Source organism: Ascidia mentula, chromosome 7 (genome assembly GCF_947561715.1).
Source record: "Ascidia mentula chromosome 7, kaAscMent1.1, whole genome shotgun sequence".
NCBI lineage: Eukaryota > Metazoa > Chordata > Ascidiacea > Phlebobranchia > Ascidiidae > Ascidia > Ascidia mentula.
This window is the reverse complement of record NC_138572.1, coordinates 7535020-7551971: the sequence shown is the minus strand read 5'-3', so window position 1 is coordinate 7551971 and position 16952 is coordinate 7535020. Positions and strand designations below refer to the sequence as shown.

General features: G+C 35.4%; 2 protein-coding genes and 2 pseudogenes across 2 annotated transcripts; 2 read left to right on the top strand and 2 right to left on the bottom strand.

The window, feature by feature from the left end:
- Positions 1–2181: 2181 nt before the first annotated feature.
- On the top strand, positions 2182–3518 carry LOC145909154 (demethylmenaquinone methyltransferase-like). The gene is made up of 4 exons (XM_082996474.1): positions 2182–2446; positions 2776–2890; positions 3004–3124; positions 3198–3518. The coding sequence occupies exons 1-4, from the start codon at positions 2221–2223 to the stop codon at positions 3399–3401; spliced, it is 666 nt and encodes a 221-aa protein (XP_082852600.1). The 5' UTR covers positions 2182–2220; the 3' UTR covers positions 3402–3518.
- A 240-nt stretch (positions 3519–3758) lies between these two features.
- Positions 3759–7062, bottom strand: LOC145909446 (uncharacterized; annotated as a pseudogene).
- A 3847-nt stretch (positions 7063–10909) lies between these two features.
- On the top strand, positions 10910–12151 carry LOC145909445 (demethylmenaquinone methyltransferase-like). Its single transcript, XM_082996837.1, has 4 exons — positions 10910–11138; positions 11526–11640; positions 11754–11874; positions 11948–12151. Exons 1-4 carry the CDS (start codon positions 10910–10912, stop codon positions 12149–12151), a joined length of 669 nt encoding a protein of 222 aa, XP_082852963.1.
- Positions 12152–13882: 1731 nt separating this feature from the next.
- Positions 13883–16623, bottom strand: LOC145909443 (uncharacterized; annotated as a pseudogene).
- Positions 16624–16952: the final 329 nt, after the last annotated feature.

Sequence of the window (16952 nt, the reverse complement as noted above, 5' to 3'; positions counted from 1 at the left end):
GTGCAAACTCATGTGAAATTTATCTAGTTATTTTGGGTAAAAACTAAACCTAAACATAGTTGGCCCAATAATTACACAATATATTAAACGATATTTCTTTCAGCTGACGCTCGTATTTGGCTCGTCTTTATAGAATTCTGACTGTTACATCTTGTTTGCCAGTAATTGCCGATTTCTATGAATGCACATTTTTCTCTACACTAATGTGTGTTGCAATCTCAAACGGTCTGTGACGCAATAATAGAGACCAACTTTTAACTGACAACACAACGTGGTTTTGTCCTTTTTGTGTCCGACAACTGTGCAGCACAGTGCTACGTCATTTTCATTCTGCAAAAGGTTTTTTGTGTTGCGAGCGAGCATTTTGTGGTGAGTCTATTTGTGCATATGTGTGAAACGACTGAAGTACCAAATAACCGAAATGTGTAAATTGCAACTTTGGCAAATTTAACTGCGATGACTTAGAAGTCAGTTCGCTGAACAGTATAGCTGCCCTTGTTAATGTGATTAAATTTACACACGGTGTTGACGCTGTCTTTGTACTCACAGTGTCTCTCTTGCATTTGTACACACGTGAAGCGTGTGGTATTCAATCTTCTGTCGCCCAAAGTTATCGGTAAGCATTGTGTGTGTGTTACGTCATAGTGGCGCATTGTAGTTTATGTTTCTTGTTTCGTTTAGGTGTGCGACAGTAACTGCTTGGACCGTCTTTATAGCCAGAGTTTCCCGGTTCCCAAATAGTTGGTGAGCCTTATGCTGTAATTATCTACGTGAAGTGTATTTGTTTGACACATTGCCTTCTGTGTAGAACGTGTCTTTCGTCTCCTCCCGACGTCTGTACCGTCTATACTTCGAATACATTCCATCTTGCGTACGAGTGCGTACTGCACATTCGATAACAAAAATAACATCAACTGAGTGAGCGAGTTTTGAGGCCCATTACAGATACGCGTTTTAACTGCGGGAATTGCGCCTCGTTTGACGTTCCGCGCCAAGAACCGGGGCGCGTTCCACGGACGTTACACTGACTGTTGTTGTTTTGGAAGTCTTGTCTGGAATACAAAACGTTGGGTCGTGAACAGGATATCTGATGTTATGAATGAACTTAACATCCTGAGACCAAATTCACTGACAGCAGCTTTGCACGCATTTGTACAAGAGTGGTTGAGATTAAAAGAAGGTCCTGAAACAACTTTATCTTGGGATTGTTCCTCGTGACATACATGGACTGGGTTAGATATATTTTAGTTGTTTTTTAAGGACTTTACCAAACCGAAAGAAATAGTGATTTCGCTTGGGTTTAAATCAACGTGTTTGGACCACCAGATGGGATTATCGCCTCAGATTATGATACTGAATTTCATTTAATTTTAGTTACAACCGAAACAAGTGTATGTGGTAAATGTGTACAAAAGTGGTGAGCAACATTTAATCACAAATGAGTGGGCATTTTGTCAGCTGTTGTTTTTTACTCAAGAAAGAGGATTCTGCTGGTAGTACTTCCAAAGAACCGCCATACTTGTTGTAAGATCAATCTCGTCCTGTGGTTTCCTTCACATAAAATTTTGCTAATCGTGTCAACGTCTAGTTTCAGCATTGTGTCGTATTGTCTTTTAGTTATTAATGTTCGAATGTTCTTATTTGGATGTAGACAATTATCCTATAGCACAACATACAGTGACTGAACTTTGTGTAAACAAACGTAAGGTTTTATTAAATTATTACCGTTCCCTTAAAGGTTTGGCAATTTCAACAGTAGGTACAGTTACGAACCCGCTTAATGTCTCATAGAAACACGTACAATGTGTTAATTCCAGTCATGCATGCAACATGTTGCACTTGGAGCAAATACACCGACTTCTTTTGCCCTTTATAGCAACACAACATGTCTGTAACCGTCGCAGCATGCCAAAAGTGAGTGTGGAAGGCATTTGCTTCCGTCTCCCTGACATAGCTGAAATATTTCGAATGTGTCGTCAGAGATATGATACAAACCGTCAATGCTCAGGGGTTTAAGAAACGAATAAGTTATGTATTTATAGGTGCACAAGGAAAGTTACATATTATTAATCCCAAATTCCTTTGATTTGACAAGGTTTGTTTAACAACGACTGAAATGTAAATTAAAATAGGCTAACTATTTTTTTCAGAAAAGACCTGTGTGAATTATCAACCAAAACTTTTAGATCAACAGAAAAAAATTGACAAATTGGTTCAAACATGGATGACAGTGGAGAAATAAGTCGCGAAGAAGCTCTTAAGGCTGCAATTAACGGTCTTTCAGGCGATGGAACTTTCGAGTCTTTCCAACTGAAGTACAGTAAACGAAGCAACCTGTACGACGAACAACACGGAGTCTTAAAAGTTCATCCCTGCATTGCCGCGGAACTAACCTTAAAGCATATACGAAACGTTGATACTACTACTTTGCTGGATGTGGCAACAGGTATAGTTAATAAATTATAAACCTCTGGAATCAGGAGCTCTATGTAAACCAGTGGTTTTATCCTTAAAAGCATTGTAGAATAAATGGAAAATTTTGCATTTAGTTGTCACAGCTGTTACATAGTTAATGATACTAAGTTGAATTGAAGTTATATATTAAGTTTTGATAGTAAATTCAAGTTTGAGAAACTGTGCTGTTATAGTTATATTTTTTGTCTATCAAAGTAGCGTTTTTTAATCACCAATGTTATCAGGGAACATTACGGAAAAACTATGCAAAACACTGATCAACCGATTCCACAAATGTTGTTTTACGTATGTTTTGATCAGGAACCGGGAATATTCCAGTGATCCTAAGAAAAGAAAACTTCTTGGGTCACATAGACCTATTGGATGCTAACGTTGAAATGCTAGATGTGGCGAGAAAAAAAGAAATAAAATCAAGGTACAAGATCATAATTTACATTTAGTGGTTGATATACCAGTTATTTAAATTAACGTAAGTCTGGCGCTATCATCAAAGTGCTTTTTAAGTATTTAAACCATATTTTATTTTAGAAATGTTATTTTGCACACTTTGAAAGGGGACGGCAGCATGCCATTGAAACGGGAATCTTACGATGTTGTCACCTGCCTTGGCTGTTTGTACGTAAACCACGTACCAGCATCAAGTCTCAAGGTTACGGAGAGTTATGACTTTTAGGGGTTGTGCAAATTGCCTTCACCAACCTGAATGTTGTGATTATTTTAAGGAATTTCTGGAAGTTTTGAAGCCGGGTGGTTGTCTTGTTTTCAATCTGTACGACTTTGAAAGTCCATATGGCGGGGAAATCGAAAGGATAATTGATACACTGGTCAGCAGCAAGAAAATGAAACTGCTTGAAATGAAAAAGTTTAACCTCATAGATTCTCCACCCTACTTTCCATCTGATATGTACATTTACAAAAAGATTTAAACTGCATGTGTTGTGTATTGTTATTTCACCGATTTTTGTTATTTTGATCGAGAAACCAACACAGTAGATACAAATTAGCTTACTTTCAGGCGTTATCACTAGCCAGTCGGAAAAACTTCACCCGATCATAGATGAATTTTCATGCAATCATGTATAAAAGGATATATTCTTGTTATCTTCTTCGTTCTTATTATCTACGTTTGTGCCCTTAAAGGTAACACCGGTCAATGATATATTTACTACTATGATTTACCCATACACTACCAGTATATTCAGCTATTATCACACAATAAATACCCTTAATTTGCACCATGACCATGCATTGGCAACACGTTTTATTTGCTAAAACAGACTATATTAGTCTTCATCTGAAACTGGCAGTGTTGAGCTGCTGCTGCAGCTGCTACTGTCACTTGTATTTAATGTTGCTTGGACCCTGCTGTTTCTTCCACCACCCCAGTCCGAAACTTGAGATAGAACAGTCTTTCATTTATTATTTCACTTGTCTTGGCATTTTCATGAGTGGTGAACTTCAAACAGGCTAAAAAAATTACTACTTAAAACAATAACCAAAAATAAACTAAATTAGCACTTACAAAGCAGGATGGCATAAGCTTTCGAGTCTCGAAATGGGCGCTTTGTATGCTTTCTTCCTGGTCCTAATCCAGACCAAGAGTAAAGACAAGCCAGTTCCTTCTTCATAAGAGCTCTCAAAAAAGCTCTTATTTTACCTCTTAGTGTTGGTCTGTCAATTTTATGAGCAAGTTGTTTGCAATCCTAAAACACACAGATCTGAAAGAACTGACAAACATGAATAAACAAAAATTTAACACCTTAATTTCTGATAATAATCTACATGAAGCTTCCTCATTTCCAGCTGCTATAATTTCAAGTGGTTCCACCAAATTTGATTCTGCACATTCAAGTGATACCAAAAGAAGATTAGTTTTGTTGGCCTCTCTTCTCAACTGTGTCACTTCTGCTTATATTGTTCGTAGCAAATACAAAACATTTGCGTCCTCCGCACTTTTCCTCCGTTTGGGTGGTGGAGATTGTGGTACAATGAAAGTACCAAAAATGGTGTCCAAATAAAAACATTCCTTCATGGTTATACCAAAATATCTTACTTCAGTGGGGTTTCTTGTGTTCCTGCATCGTCTTCCTCTCCTGTTGAACTGTCACTGACATATTCCCGTGTATATGCCTTCTTTAAGCACCTTTGGTCAGAATCTAAAATTGAAAATATTTATGTATTAACAGGTATACTTCATATTGGTCACCTTTATGTTTATAATAGGTTCCCAACCCTTTTCCCAAATTTACCCCCTAGCAGTCATTGAAAACTAAATTTACCCCATTCAAAAAAGATGCGAAAGCATAAAGATTTCAAAATATATAGGTGAACAAAATTATATCAAGCTTAAAAACACTGCAGCGAGGGAAAAAACATGAAAATTTAACTAATGCTTTTGCCAAAACATAACCATTCAAAAACTACATGCCGTACAGAAAAAAGTTTGCAAATTTTTTTGCTTGCAAAATTTATACCCGGTAGGGAACCGTTGATGTATGATGGTTAAAACCAATTTCAGAAAAACACAGCAAAAAATAATGCGTGTATACTAGATTCACAGATGATTCGACAATTTGAATTTGGCAATATTTTTTAACCACAAAAAAAAATTCTCTGCTTTAACAATGTGGTAAACTTTGGCAAAAGTTTCTCCATGTCTAATAGTACAATCTGACATTTTACTACTGTCAATCTCTGATCCATTGCATAATTTTGCTTTTCGGTAATGCTCTAAACTACCAAAGTTGTCCAATGATACCTTATCTTTTGTTTTATAAACAAGTTCATTGGCCTTTCTCTCCTCCAGTATTGTACCTCTCAATATGTTCTCGTTGAGCTGGAATGCACAGGAAGCAACTTGTTCCAAGGGCTTGTAGCCAGAACGAACACATGACTTTAAAATTCTTAAGTAGCTTTCAAACTTAAAACAATTTACAAGCTCCAAAGATCCATAAAACTGGCAATCATCTGGTAAATGCATTATAGAATGTACATTATATGAAACAAATCCTTTTCCATACAGCCTGCAAGCTTGGCTACAAAAATCAGAAAGTAATTTTTTACACATGAGCACATTCTTTTCTGAGGTAGTTAAGCACCTCATTGCCACTAAAAACTTCAAAAATGTTTTGTAATTTTGCTTTGGCAAAATTGACGCGTCCTTTAATATAACTGCCCCAACATACAGCATAAACATTCTTAATCCTGATGCTTTCCAGTAGCTTAAGTCAGACAAAGGTCGAAGTTTTCTGTTAAATTCCTTGGGTACATATGATTGGATACTTCTGATCTTTTCATTAAACTTCACAATGGCTAAACTTGGCATTTTTCCCTGATGTACTCTGAAAATGAAAAAGCCCTACTGAAAAGATGTTTCCTGAACCTCAACATTGTTGCTTTGAGTGGAACAAATGATTTGACAAATCTACTACTTTCTACATTATACCTCTTAGTAGTACTAAACATTGCCAGAAATGAAGTTTTTTTTTAAAAAAGACTAGCATTCTAAGTTTTTTTTGAAAAAGACTAACAAGCATACAAACCTTGTTGCCCCTTTCCAATAAGAGGGAAGTCGTTTCATTACCCCCAAACAAGCCAAATGCATATAATCGAGAACAAATCCGGTGACCATATTGACTCCGAACTATGCTAATACAGAAGTGCCTTTATGGTGTTCTTGGTGGGCTTGATTGGTAAAATCCATATCAGTTCTTTTTTGGAACACTGATGTTTGAAAGCAGACATGCTTTGAATGAGGATCATAAAATCCCTGACACAACAACGCTAACAGCTGTGTTATCCGGAATGAGACTTAATTAGTTTTAAACTGGACCTTGCAGGGGCATCACAAACAAATTTGCCATTACCAAAAAACTGTAAGCAAAGTTAACCTTCAACAATAGGAGTGCTCCGAAGTTCATCAAAATCCTTCAAAACCATTTTAAGGAAGTTTTCACTAACTGGCATTTCCCTATTTTTGCTTTTTTCTGTGGAGTATATTCCTGCACAAATGGGTCGCATTTTTGTTTTGTATACAGTCACAAGAATTGGATAGACTTTAAAAGAATGGAAGACCATCTATGTTGATTACAAGGTTGTATTTTATTGTCCCTTGCATGTCTCTGTACAAGTAAAGCAAAAGTTTGTGCAAAGATTGAACCCAATTCGGTAAATGGACATATTTTCCATCACCCATTTGATGATACTGCAAAAGTGGTGTGGGAAGCAGACTTTTGTGTGTGCTTGGTAAACTTGGCAACACACTTGGCAGATCTTTTAAAAGTCTCAAAATAGAGCTTTTTGGCACATTTACTTCATTTAGTGCCCAGTTAATTAAAATATCTGTTGAGTCACTGGTTTATTGACAGATTTACCAACTGTAATTTCGGTTGATGTAAGATTCTCACTTTGTAAAACATTGTCGTCAGTTGTGGTGTATACACACTCCTCTGCATTTGCTTCAAGTACAATGGAAGCAGGCCTATCTTGTTTTTGCTTTAATTTTCTACGTTCCCATTGCTGTTTTCGTGAAAGTTCACTGTAAGGTTTATGACTTGAACGTTGTAATTTGACTCTACTTCTTGGCATTTTCACAATAACCCTGCCTATATGTACTACTGATAAAATGAGCAAATCTGTAAGCTACAAATAGGCTGTTAATGATAAAATTTATAAAGAACAAACTTACAGAAAGTAAATAAAAGTTTCATTAATTCAGGTTTTAAATACTTTTAGCCACTACCACACAAACATAGCATCAAACTGCACCAGGAAGTCGACAGCTGGGTTGCAAAACTATGATTAATGTTTGAAGTCAAACTTTAAAAAGGTCAATGACAGTAAATTTCCTAAAAGTGGCCAAATACAAAAAACTTTTCTTACTGATGGATAAACAAGGATTTTTGTAAAAAAACATTTTCATTAATACCATATAAGCTCATTTTTCCTATTTTTTATAGTGTCAGACTGTCATTGACTACAAGTTCATCAGCAAATTACACATAAACGATGACAGTAGTACAGGGAAAGACACGGAATTATTATAAGGTCAACTGACACCAGATTTGATAAAAAAAAAATACATAATTATTTAAAGACATAACTCATCAAAACGCCAATCTGACAAACCTTCTGTCGACTCTCGACAACCGCAACAGCAAAGGAAAGGTCCCCCCAAAAACTTTAGAACCACGAGTTCTTACCCAGTCAGGCGTAACAGCTTGAAATTTTATAAAGCCCGGGATGAAAAAATTTGCAAAGTATTGTGTTTTTTTCTCATAATACTTTAAACCCAAATAGATGAATTTCCCAGTGTTAGCCAATGTTAAATTACCAACAAAACGATTCGCTTATTCCAAAAATAAACCGCAATTAAAAGCATGGAATAACATGTTGTTTTTTTTCTCCAGATTTTTTGTTACCAATCAAAAAAACTGTCAAAATACTAACCCAAATAAAGAAGTTATGCGGTTACTATTTCGATATTAAATCATACATATATAAAAGTAAAGCATCGCATATTTTTTTTATGTAAGCATAAGATTCCTGAACATGATTTATCATTGAAAATCACGCTTGATTTGCCAAGCACAATTTATCATCAAATCGTCAACTATAATTAAACATGATATTGTTTTGGTTATCACGTCGCATGATAAACGGGAATAAATCAAACTTATACGCGCGTCACCGAGTATAGGCCGTGTATAACCCGAAGAAAATTTTTGACTGGTATATAGCCTATACCGAAAGAAACAACATTAATAAAGATCAGATGGCTAAATGAACTGAAATCACGGTGGTCATTGATTGAAAAGTTTGATCTGAACGGCAGATAGAGTTTGTTGAAAAACGTCAATCACAGACAATTATTTGTTGTTGACTGGACACACCAAATTTCGAGCATTTTCTTCGTAATCTTGTACAATTACAAATAAAAGTAAAAAAATAATTTAATTTTGTTTTGATCTCGAATTTCCTGCTGCCAGTGCAACTGGCAACAGGATGAATAGGAGGTTCACTACACGCTCCTTGCTAACCACACAGCGTTTTCGGTAAATTAAATGTCTTTTTTTGAACAAGGAGGTAGAATTATTGCTTAAGATTACGATGCTGGACTTTCTGGAAGCACTTCTAGTTGCCTCGCAAGAACATTTTTATATTATAAGATCAATCTCTGTGAGAATTTGCAGCCAAATTTATCAGTTGTCTGTGAATGCAATCAATATTTTCCAACGAAGATTTACATTTTCAAACATTGTGATAACCAGCAAAAAATACCCTAGCAAGCAACAGATTAGATTGATGAAGAACTATAAATTACTCACACTTATTGATATTTTTCTGCACAACAAATAATGTTGATTTCTTGGATAAAATAACAATAACTTGTACAATTACCAACACACAGTGCATGATTGTTTAAAGCTTCTTGTAGATGTACATAACAGATGGTAGGTAGGGTGGCGATTTTATGGTGTTAAAATGTTTCATTTCAAGCAGTTTCATTTTATTACTGCCGAGCAGGTGGTCAATTATACTTTGCATTTCCAAGCCATATGGACTTTCAAACTCAACCAGATTGAACAGAAGACAACCTCCCTGCTTCAAAACTTCCAGAATTTCCTGAAGTGATTATAACAGTCAGTTAGGTAGGTAGATGGATAGGTGGAAGTCAAGGTTACAACGCATTTTTTAGGGCACTTTAAGCAGATGACTCTTTTTTTTCCGAACTTTTTGCCGAAATTTTGGATTTCAAATGCCATATACCTTCGACGCAAATTTTAGCACCAAAATAGAGGACATGTTTAGGGAAAATTTGGACGCATAGCAACCCTAGTTTTTGCACAATTTTGTAAAAGGTAGAGAATTAAAAGTCATATTAACTTTAAGGCATGGTGCAGGTACGTTGTTTGTGTACAAACACGCCACACACGTCACAATATCGTAAGACTTTCGTTCCAAAGAAAGGTTGCCTTCTCTTTCCAATGTGGCGAAAATGATGTTCCTAAAATAACATAAGATTGGATACTTAGAATAAAGACAGCAAGTTTCGACGTCCCAGGTCTCATCAAGTTTTTTTCACAAATTTTGGGTTTAGAGTTTTGTGTAATATTTGTTGAAAGATATCAAACCTATAACTTATTTCTATTTTCTCGCCACATTTTACCGTTCAAGTCTCTATGCGTTTTGAAATTCATTCAGTAAAATTTGGGTTGAGGGTCCCAACGTTATATAGAGACTTACATCAATTTATGTAACCGGTACACCAGCGATTTACACAATTCAATGTAAGTTTTGATCTTAGACCTCGGTTTTATTTCTTTTTTTCTCGCCACATCCAGCATTTCAATGTTAGCATCCAACAAGTCAATTTGACCCACAAACTTTTGTTTTCGTAGAAGCATTGCAATGTTGCCGTGTCGCTCCTCTTGCGCAATAAACGGTAGGAGCAATTGAGCGAAGCGCATTCGAATTCGCTTCAATATATCAACAATGAATTTTTGTTTAATACACGATCGACGCAAAAATGTGAAGGGGAGTCTATCGGGTATTTTCCTGGATTTTTGCAATGCATAATTGTTATTTGGATCGAATGAGTATTGGAATTCGAGCTGTTGAAAATCAGTGAGGCAGAAAGAAGGGCGACTAAACCATGGTTTTGCACTTGACGTAAGAAAGATGCTTGCGCTGCAAAGCTACTGATGAGAAAATAGATAAGGCAGGCATATTTTAGCTGATAGAATTCAGTTGCAAACTTGACTTTGAAATTGTATTTGTCCTTGTAAAAAATGTAACTTTGCGTAGTTGCTTTGTTGACCCTTTTAGTTCTTAAAGTTCGAATGTTCTTACTTATGTAGTTAATTAACCCTATTTGAGGATCTGAACATAAATACGTAATAGCGCAACATACAGAGACATAACTTTGTGTAAACAAACGTAAGGTTTTATTAAATTATTGCCGTTCCCTAAAAGGTTTGGCAATTTCAGCAGTAGGTACAGTTACAAACCCGCTTAATGTGTCATATAAACACGTACAGTGTATTAACTCTTGTCATGCATGCAACATGTTGCACTTTGAGCAAATACACTGACTTCTTTTACCGTATATAGCGGAACAACATGTCTGTAACCGTCGCAGCATGTCAAAAGTGAGTGTTGAAGGCATTTGCTTCCGTCTCCCTGACATAGCTGAAATATTTCGAATGTGTCGTCAGAGATATGATACAAACCGTCAATGCTCAGGGGTTTAAGAAACGAATAAGTTATGTATTTATAGGCACACAAGGAAACTTAAGTAATATATATCCCCAATTCCTTTGATTTGACAAGGTTTGTTAAATAACGACTGAAACGTAAATCAGAATAACTATTTTTCTCAGAGAAGCTCTTACTTTTAGCTCAACTGAAAAAAAATAGACACGTTAGTTTAAACATGGAAGACAGTGGAGAAATAAGTCGCGAAGAAGCTCTCAAGGCTGCAATTAACGGTCTTTCAGGCGATGGAACTTTCGAGTCTTTCCAATTGAAGTACAGTGAACGAAGCAACCTGTACGACGAACAACACAGAGTCTTAAAAGTTGTCCATCCCCGTATTGCAGTTGAACTAACTTTAAAGCATATACGAAACGTTGATACTACTACTTTGCTGGATGTGGCAACAGGTATAGTTAATAGATTATAAACCTCTGGAATCAGGAACTCCTTGTAAACCAGTGGTTTTATCCCCGAAATCGTTGCAGAATAAATGGGGTTGGGGTTCACTGACAAAAATGGGAAACTCTGCATTTAGTTGTGCTGTAACATAGTTAATGATACCAAGTTAATTTGAAGTTATATATTAAGTTTTGATAGTAAATTGAAGTTTTTGGAAATGTGCTGTTATAGTTATATTTTTTGTCTATCAAAGTAGCGTTTTTTAATCACCAATCTTATCAGGGAACATTACGGAAAAACTATGCAAAACACTGATCAACCGATTCCACATTTGTATTAGTTTAACTCTAACTTCTAGAACTCACTGAATATTGTTTTACGTATGTGTTGATTAGGAACCGGGAATATTCCATTAATCCTAAGAAAAGAAAACTTCTTGGGTCACATAGACCTATTGGATGCTAACGTTGAAATGCTGGATGTGGCAAGTAAAAAAGAAATAAAACCGAGGTACAAGATCATAATTTACATTTAGTGGTTGATATACCAGTTATTTAAATTAACGTAAGTCTAGCTCTATCTTCAAAGTGCTTTTTAAGTATTTAAACCATATTTTATTTTAGAAATGTTATTTTGCACACTTTGAAAGGGGACGGCAGCATGCCATTGAAACGGGAATCTTACGATGCTGTCACCTGCCTTGGCAGTATGTACGTAAACCACGTACCAGCATCAAGTCTCAAGGTTACTGAGAGTTATGAATTTTAGGGGTTGTTCAAATTGCCTTCACCGACCTGAATGTTGTGAATATTTTAAGGAATTTCTTGAAGTTTTGAAGCCGGGTGGTTGTCTTGTTTTCAATCTGTTCGACTTTGAAAGTCCATATGGGGTGAAAATACAAAGGATAATTGATACACTGGTCAGCAGCAAGAAAATGAAACTGCTTGAAATGAAAAAGTTTAACCTCGTAGATTCTCCACCCTACTTTCCATCTGTTATGTACATTTACAAAAAGATTTAAACTGCATTTGTTGTGTATTGTTATTTCGCCGAGTTTTTATTACTTTGACCGAAAAACCAATACAGAATATACCGATTAGCCAATTTTAGACGTTATCGCTACCAAAAAAACAACAGAGTAAAACATAAATAAAGATTAGAGGGCGAAATGAACTGAAATCAGGGTGGTCAATGCTTGAAAAGTTTGATCTGTACGGCAGGTAGAGAGTTTGTTGAAAAACGTCAATCACAGACAATTATTTGTGTTGACTGGACACACCAAATTTCGAGCATTCTCTTCGTAATCTTGTACATTTACAGTGCAACTGGCAACAGGATGACGAGGAGGTTCACTACACGCTCCTTGTTAACCACACAGCGTTTTCGGTAAAATAAATGTCTGTTTTGAACAAGCAGGTAGCATTATTGCTTAAGATTACGACACTGGACTTTCTGGAAGCACTTCTAGTTGCCTCGCAAGAACATTTTTATATTGTAAGATCAATCTCTGTGAGATTTTGTAGCCAAATTTATCAATTGTTTGCGAATGCAATCATTATTTTCCAACGAAGATTTACATTTTTAAATATTGTGATAACCACGAAAAAATATCCTAGCAAGCAACAGATTAGATTGATGAAAAACTATAAATTACTCACATTTGTTGATTTTTTCTGCACAAGAAATAATGTTTGTTTCTTGGATAAAATAACAATAACTTGTGAAATTACCAGCACACAGTGCATGATTGTTTAAAGCTTCTCGTAGATGTACATAACAGATGGTAGGTAGGGTGGCGATTTTATGGTGTTAAAATGTTTCATTTTATTACTGCCGAGCAGGTGGTCAATTATACTTTGCATTTCCACGCCATATGGACTTTTGAACTTAACCAGATTGAACAGAAGACAACCTCCCTACTTAAAAACTTCCAGAAGTGTTTATAACTGTCAGGTAGGTACGTAGATAGATAGGTGGAAGTCCTTCCACAAATCGGGGTTTAGAGTTTTGTGTAATATTTCTTTACCTTTGTTTATATCTTTATTTCTCGCCACATTTTTCCGTTCAGTGATCCATGCTTTTTTAATTTCATTCAGAAAAAAGGGGGAAATTCTGGAAACTTTGAAGCCGGGTGGTTGTCTTGTTATCAATCTAGTCGACTTAGAAAGTCCATATTGCGTGGAAATAGAAAGCATAATTGATACACTGGTCAGCAGCAAGAAAATGAAACTGCTTGAAATGAAAAAGTTTACCTTCATAGACTTCCCCCCAATACTTACCATCCGTTGTGTACGTCTACAAAAAGATTTAAATATGTTGTGTATTTCTTGCTGGTGATTCTATCAATTATTGCTATGAAAAGGAATATTCTTTCTTGCAAACAGTAAAATATCTACACATTTAATCGAGGTTTTCAGTTTGACTGGGAGTGTTGTTAGTTAATGTTTTTAGTGCCATGTCCTTCAATAAATCTTCACAGTAAACACCAGTGGGTATTATCTACCCTATTCGAAGTGGTAAAAAATACCCAAAATTTTGGGTTCCTTCGTTGAGAAACCCCATTTTTTACTTGGGCATTCCGGTACCCAACGAACAAAGTAAAAACACTTCTTACCCAAAGGCTGATTACAAGGTAACATAGGTTGCTACCCTAAATTTTTGGGTGGTAAATTGAACAATCCCAATACTTTTTGCTAGGCAAAAAGTATCATTACCAAATATTTATTGGCATGTTACAAATCCAATTGCAGCTTCAATGCAAGTGTTCTTGTACTGAATCAAATTCATTTTTTGTGTCAATATTCAGTACATACTTTTGTATAAACTGCAAAACTTTAGCAACATGTGGGCAGTACATATAGTTCATATTATAGTGTATGGCAAATAAGGACCAAATTGCATCCTGAATGTTCTTGACTTCAATTATACATTCCCCTTCACACATTATAAATTTTTTTTCTGGTTTCATGATCTCTCCCAACATAATGATCGTAGGCTGTTTGCGATCAACAATTTCATTTTTTGCATCATCAAGTGTTGTGTTGGCCTGTTAAAAAAATAACCAAAAAAATAATTAAGTTTTACCTGTGACATACATAATGTAAAGTAAAAACTACTCACAGGGCATAAGTCAATCACACATCTTTGGGAGTTGTGTTGCTTTTTGGTATTAGATACCAGTAAAACACATAACACTCACACAGCAACAACCAAATTCACATCTGCAAACAAAAAATGAAATAAAGTCATCAAAAAAGACCAAAGGCATTTTTAACTGTAAAAAAAACATTTCTGGTGCCTTGCCAGTGTCATAATCACTCTCCATTATCGGCAATAGACCCAACAAACACATGTTTCATCTTCGGTGTCTTGGAATCTGCATATTTTATCACTTTTTTCATTACATTTATTATGTCAATGTTGGGTGTCACAGAGGGTTCCATTCTTTAAATTCCCACATCATCTGCATGTTTCAATCATATAAACTACCATCACATTTAAAGTTATGTATTTAGGTACATTACCTCATCCAAGTAAAAAACTGCTGGCCACTCTTTGCACATAATTTGGGGATTTGGAGTTTCACTAAAAATCATTTGTTTTGTGTAGTCTAAAAGTTGATGACATTAGGTCTGCAATCAACTTCTGGTTTCTGTGTGCCCTGGCCTTTTACAAATCTTCAATTATGATCTAACTAAAGTTAAGGTTATTGTTTTACTTTTTTTCATACTTGTTTATCAATGTTCATGGCTTCTCCCTCAATATCTGTGATGATGAGAAGCCGCTTATTCCTTTTTCGCTTCACAATTGTCTGAAACTCCTGCTGCATTGTTGTACACTCTATTGGTTGTTGGAGAGTTTTGAATTCTTCTTATTTTCTTCAGGTTTGTGTTTATCTTTTGGTAACTTTTTCCAACCAATAGTGCTGAAAATAAAAAAATAGTTTGTTTACCCCACATATTGAGGCCACATTAAAATAAGTTCCTAATGTGTGCCTTGACTTCACCTAACCCTAGATTCACCTTCTCTAAACTCAACAAACCATTGATGGCCTTTTTCCTCAAAATCTGTGAGGGTATTCTATAACGCAACAACTGAGCATAAACTTTCATGTTAAAAAGTAACTGGTACCATTTTTCATCTTCCATACTTTTCATAATTATACATAACATGTAGGTGTTCACTAGTGATTTCTCGTTTTCCAAGCTCTGTTATAAGGCCAGTTCTAATTAGCTCTTTAGCATGGAAACCAAAATTACGGATATCAATTGGAAATTTTGTTGGAATTGGCCTGCTTGACTTAAACTGCCTCAAGTCTTCTGTTGATGTTGAACTACTCTCTATGTCAGTGTCTGATTATACAAATGACCAGTCTAAATCTGAAACTGGTATAGTTTCGGTGTCACTTGCTTCTTCAAGTGTGCTTGCTATGGACTTGAACTTTCCATATATGTTTGAAAGATATCCTGCTGGAACTGTAGGAAAAATGTTAGCATTGATTCAAATTTGACTCATGGCTGCTATGGAATGTCCATCAATTTTGTGTTCTAAAAAACTTCTGGTTTAAGGAGAAATACTAGAGCAAATGTAACATTAATGCATACAAGGTTCCAAATTCATGTCCACAATGGTTATGACGTCTCAATGCTGCAGGTAAAGATTGGCAAAATTACATTGGTTTAAATAGGAGTTCCTCAATAACAACACTGCAGTAAATCATTTTTTGGGAAAATTTATACTCTATACCTAATTATAAACGTGTTCTCCTAATTCTCTAGGTCACTTTCGAAAGTTCCGCAAAAGAATTTTTTCAACTTAGTTGTGTGCACAAACAAAAAAACATGACAGAATAGCTTTGGTGTTCATCTGCTGTCAGTTTTGATGCGATCAAGATTCACCACAGTAACACTGCACTTAACAGTGAAAATGCTGCTGAGTGCATAAGTTGCCATTAATTTTTTTTTTGGTGCTTTGTACTTATATTCTTGGACAATATCTGCTTTGTCTATACATAGAATTGTTCACACAAAATCATTTCAGTTTGCGCTACACATGTTTTAGTAAATAACTCCTAAACCAACGTATTTTAAAGCCAATCTTAACCAGCAGCATTGTGACATCAGATCCATTGTTGACGCAAGTGGGAAGCATGACTGGAGTATGTCAATGTAACAGTTGCCCTCAGTTTACTGAAAACTAGCATTTGTATCTGTCAAGATGTTGAACAACATTGTTTCTGGCATGAATAAGTCTTATAGTTAATAAAACTAGAAATTTTAACATTTCCAAACTAAATATTCCAAAAACTCTCTGTTCAATGCAAAACTATTGACATTGCAGTAAACAAGATGAGTTAAACCATTTACTGAACAAAAATAATGCGTTTTTACTATACTACTAACCTTTAAACAAGTCGCAAATTTCCACTTTTTGCGGCACATTTTCCAAAATATTTGCCATCAGTTCAACCAATTGTTCATAGATCAAATCCATAATTGCTACAGTAATTTGATTGAATTATTCGATAAACAATGACAATTAGTTGAAAAGCGTACAGATTACGATTTAAAACAGCTTTTATTTGTCAAAAGATTAAAAAACAGCACTCACCCGTCTAATTCGCGACGAAAAGGAAGTACGGGATACTTTGCGCGCCAAATCACTAATTTCTATTGCAGAATTAATTCATATTAAAAGGGGATTGATGCATAACAAATCTTATTATAAACGTTGGTCCAAAATTTATCCTAAACAATTATCAGATATTTCGATTTATTTTGGTTTAGTATAAAAATAACTTTAATTAGGTTTTGGCTTATCGT

Bases quoted from the DNA above. Each gene is read 5' to 3' on its own strand.
- LOC145909154 (XM_082996474.1), top strand. From the start codon at position 2,221: ATGGATGACAGTGGAGAAATAAGTCGCGAAGAAGCTCTTAAGGCTGCA. The intron at 2,447-2,775 runs GTATAGTTAATA...TGTTTTGATCAG, and splicing joins TTTGCTGGATGTGGCAACAG to GAACCGGGAATATTCCAGTG. The intron at 2,891-3,003 runs GTACAAGATCAT...ATTTTATTTTAG, and splicing joins AAAAAAGAAATAAAATCAAG to AAATGTTATTTTGCACACTT.
- LOC145909445 (XM_082996837.1), top strand. From the start codon at position 10,910: ATGGAAGACAGTGGAGAAATAAGTCGCGAAGAAGCTCTCAAGGCTGCA. The intron at 11,139-11,525 runs GTATAGTTAATA...TGTGTTGATTAG, and splicing joins TTTGCTGGATGTGGCAACAG to GAACCGGGAATATTCCATTA. The intron at 11,875-11,947 runs GTTACTGAGAGT...GAATATTTTAAG, and splicing joins TACCAGCATCAAGTCTCAAG to GAATTTCTTGAAGTTTTGAA.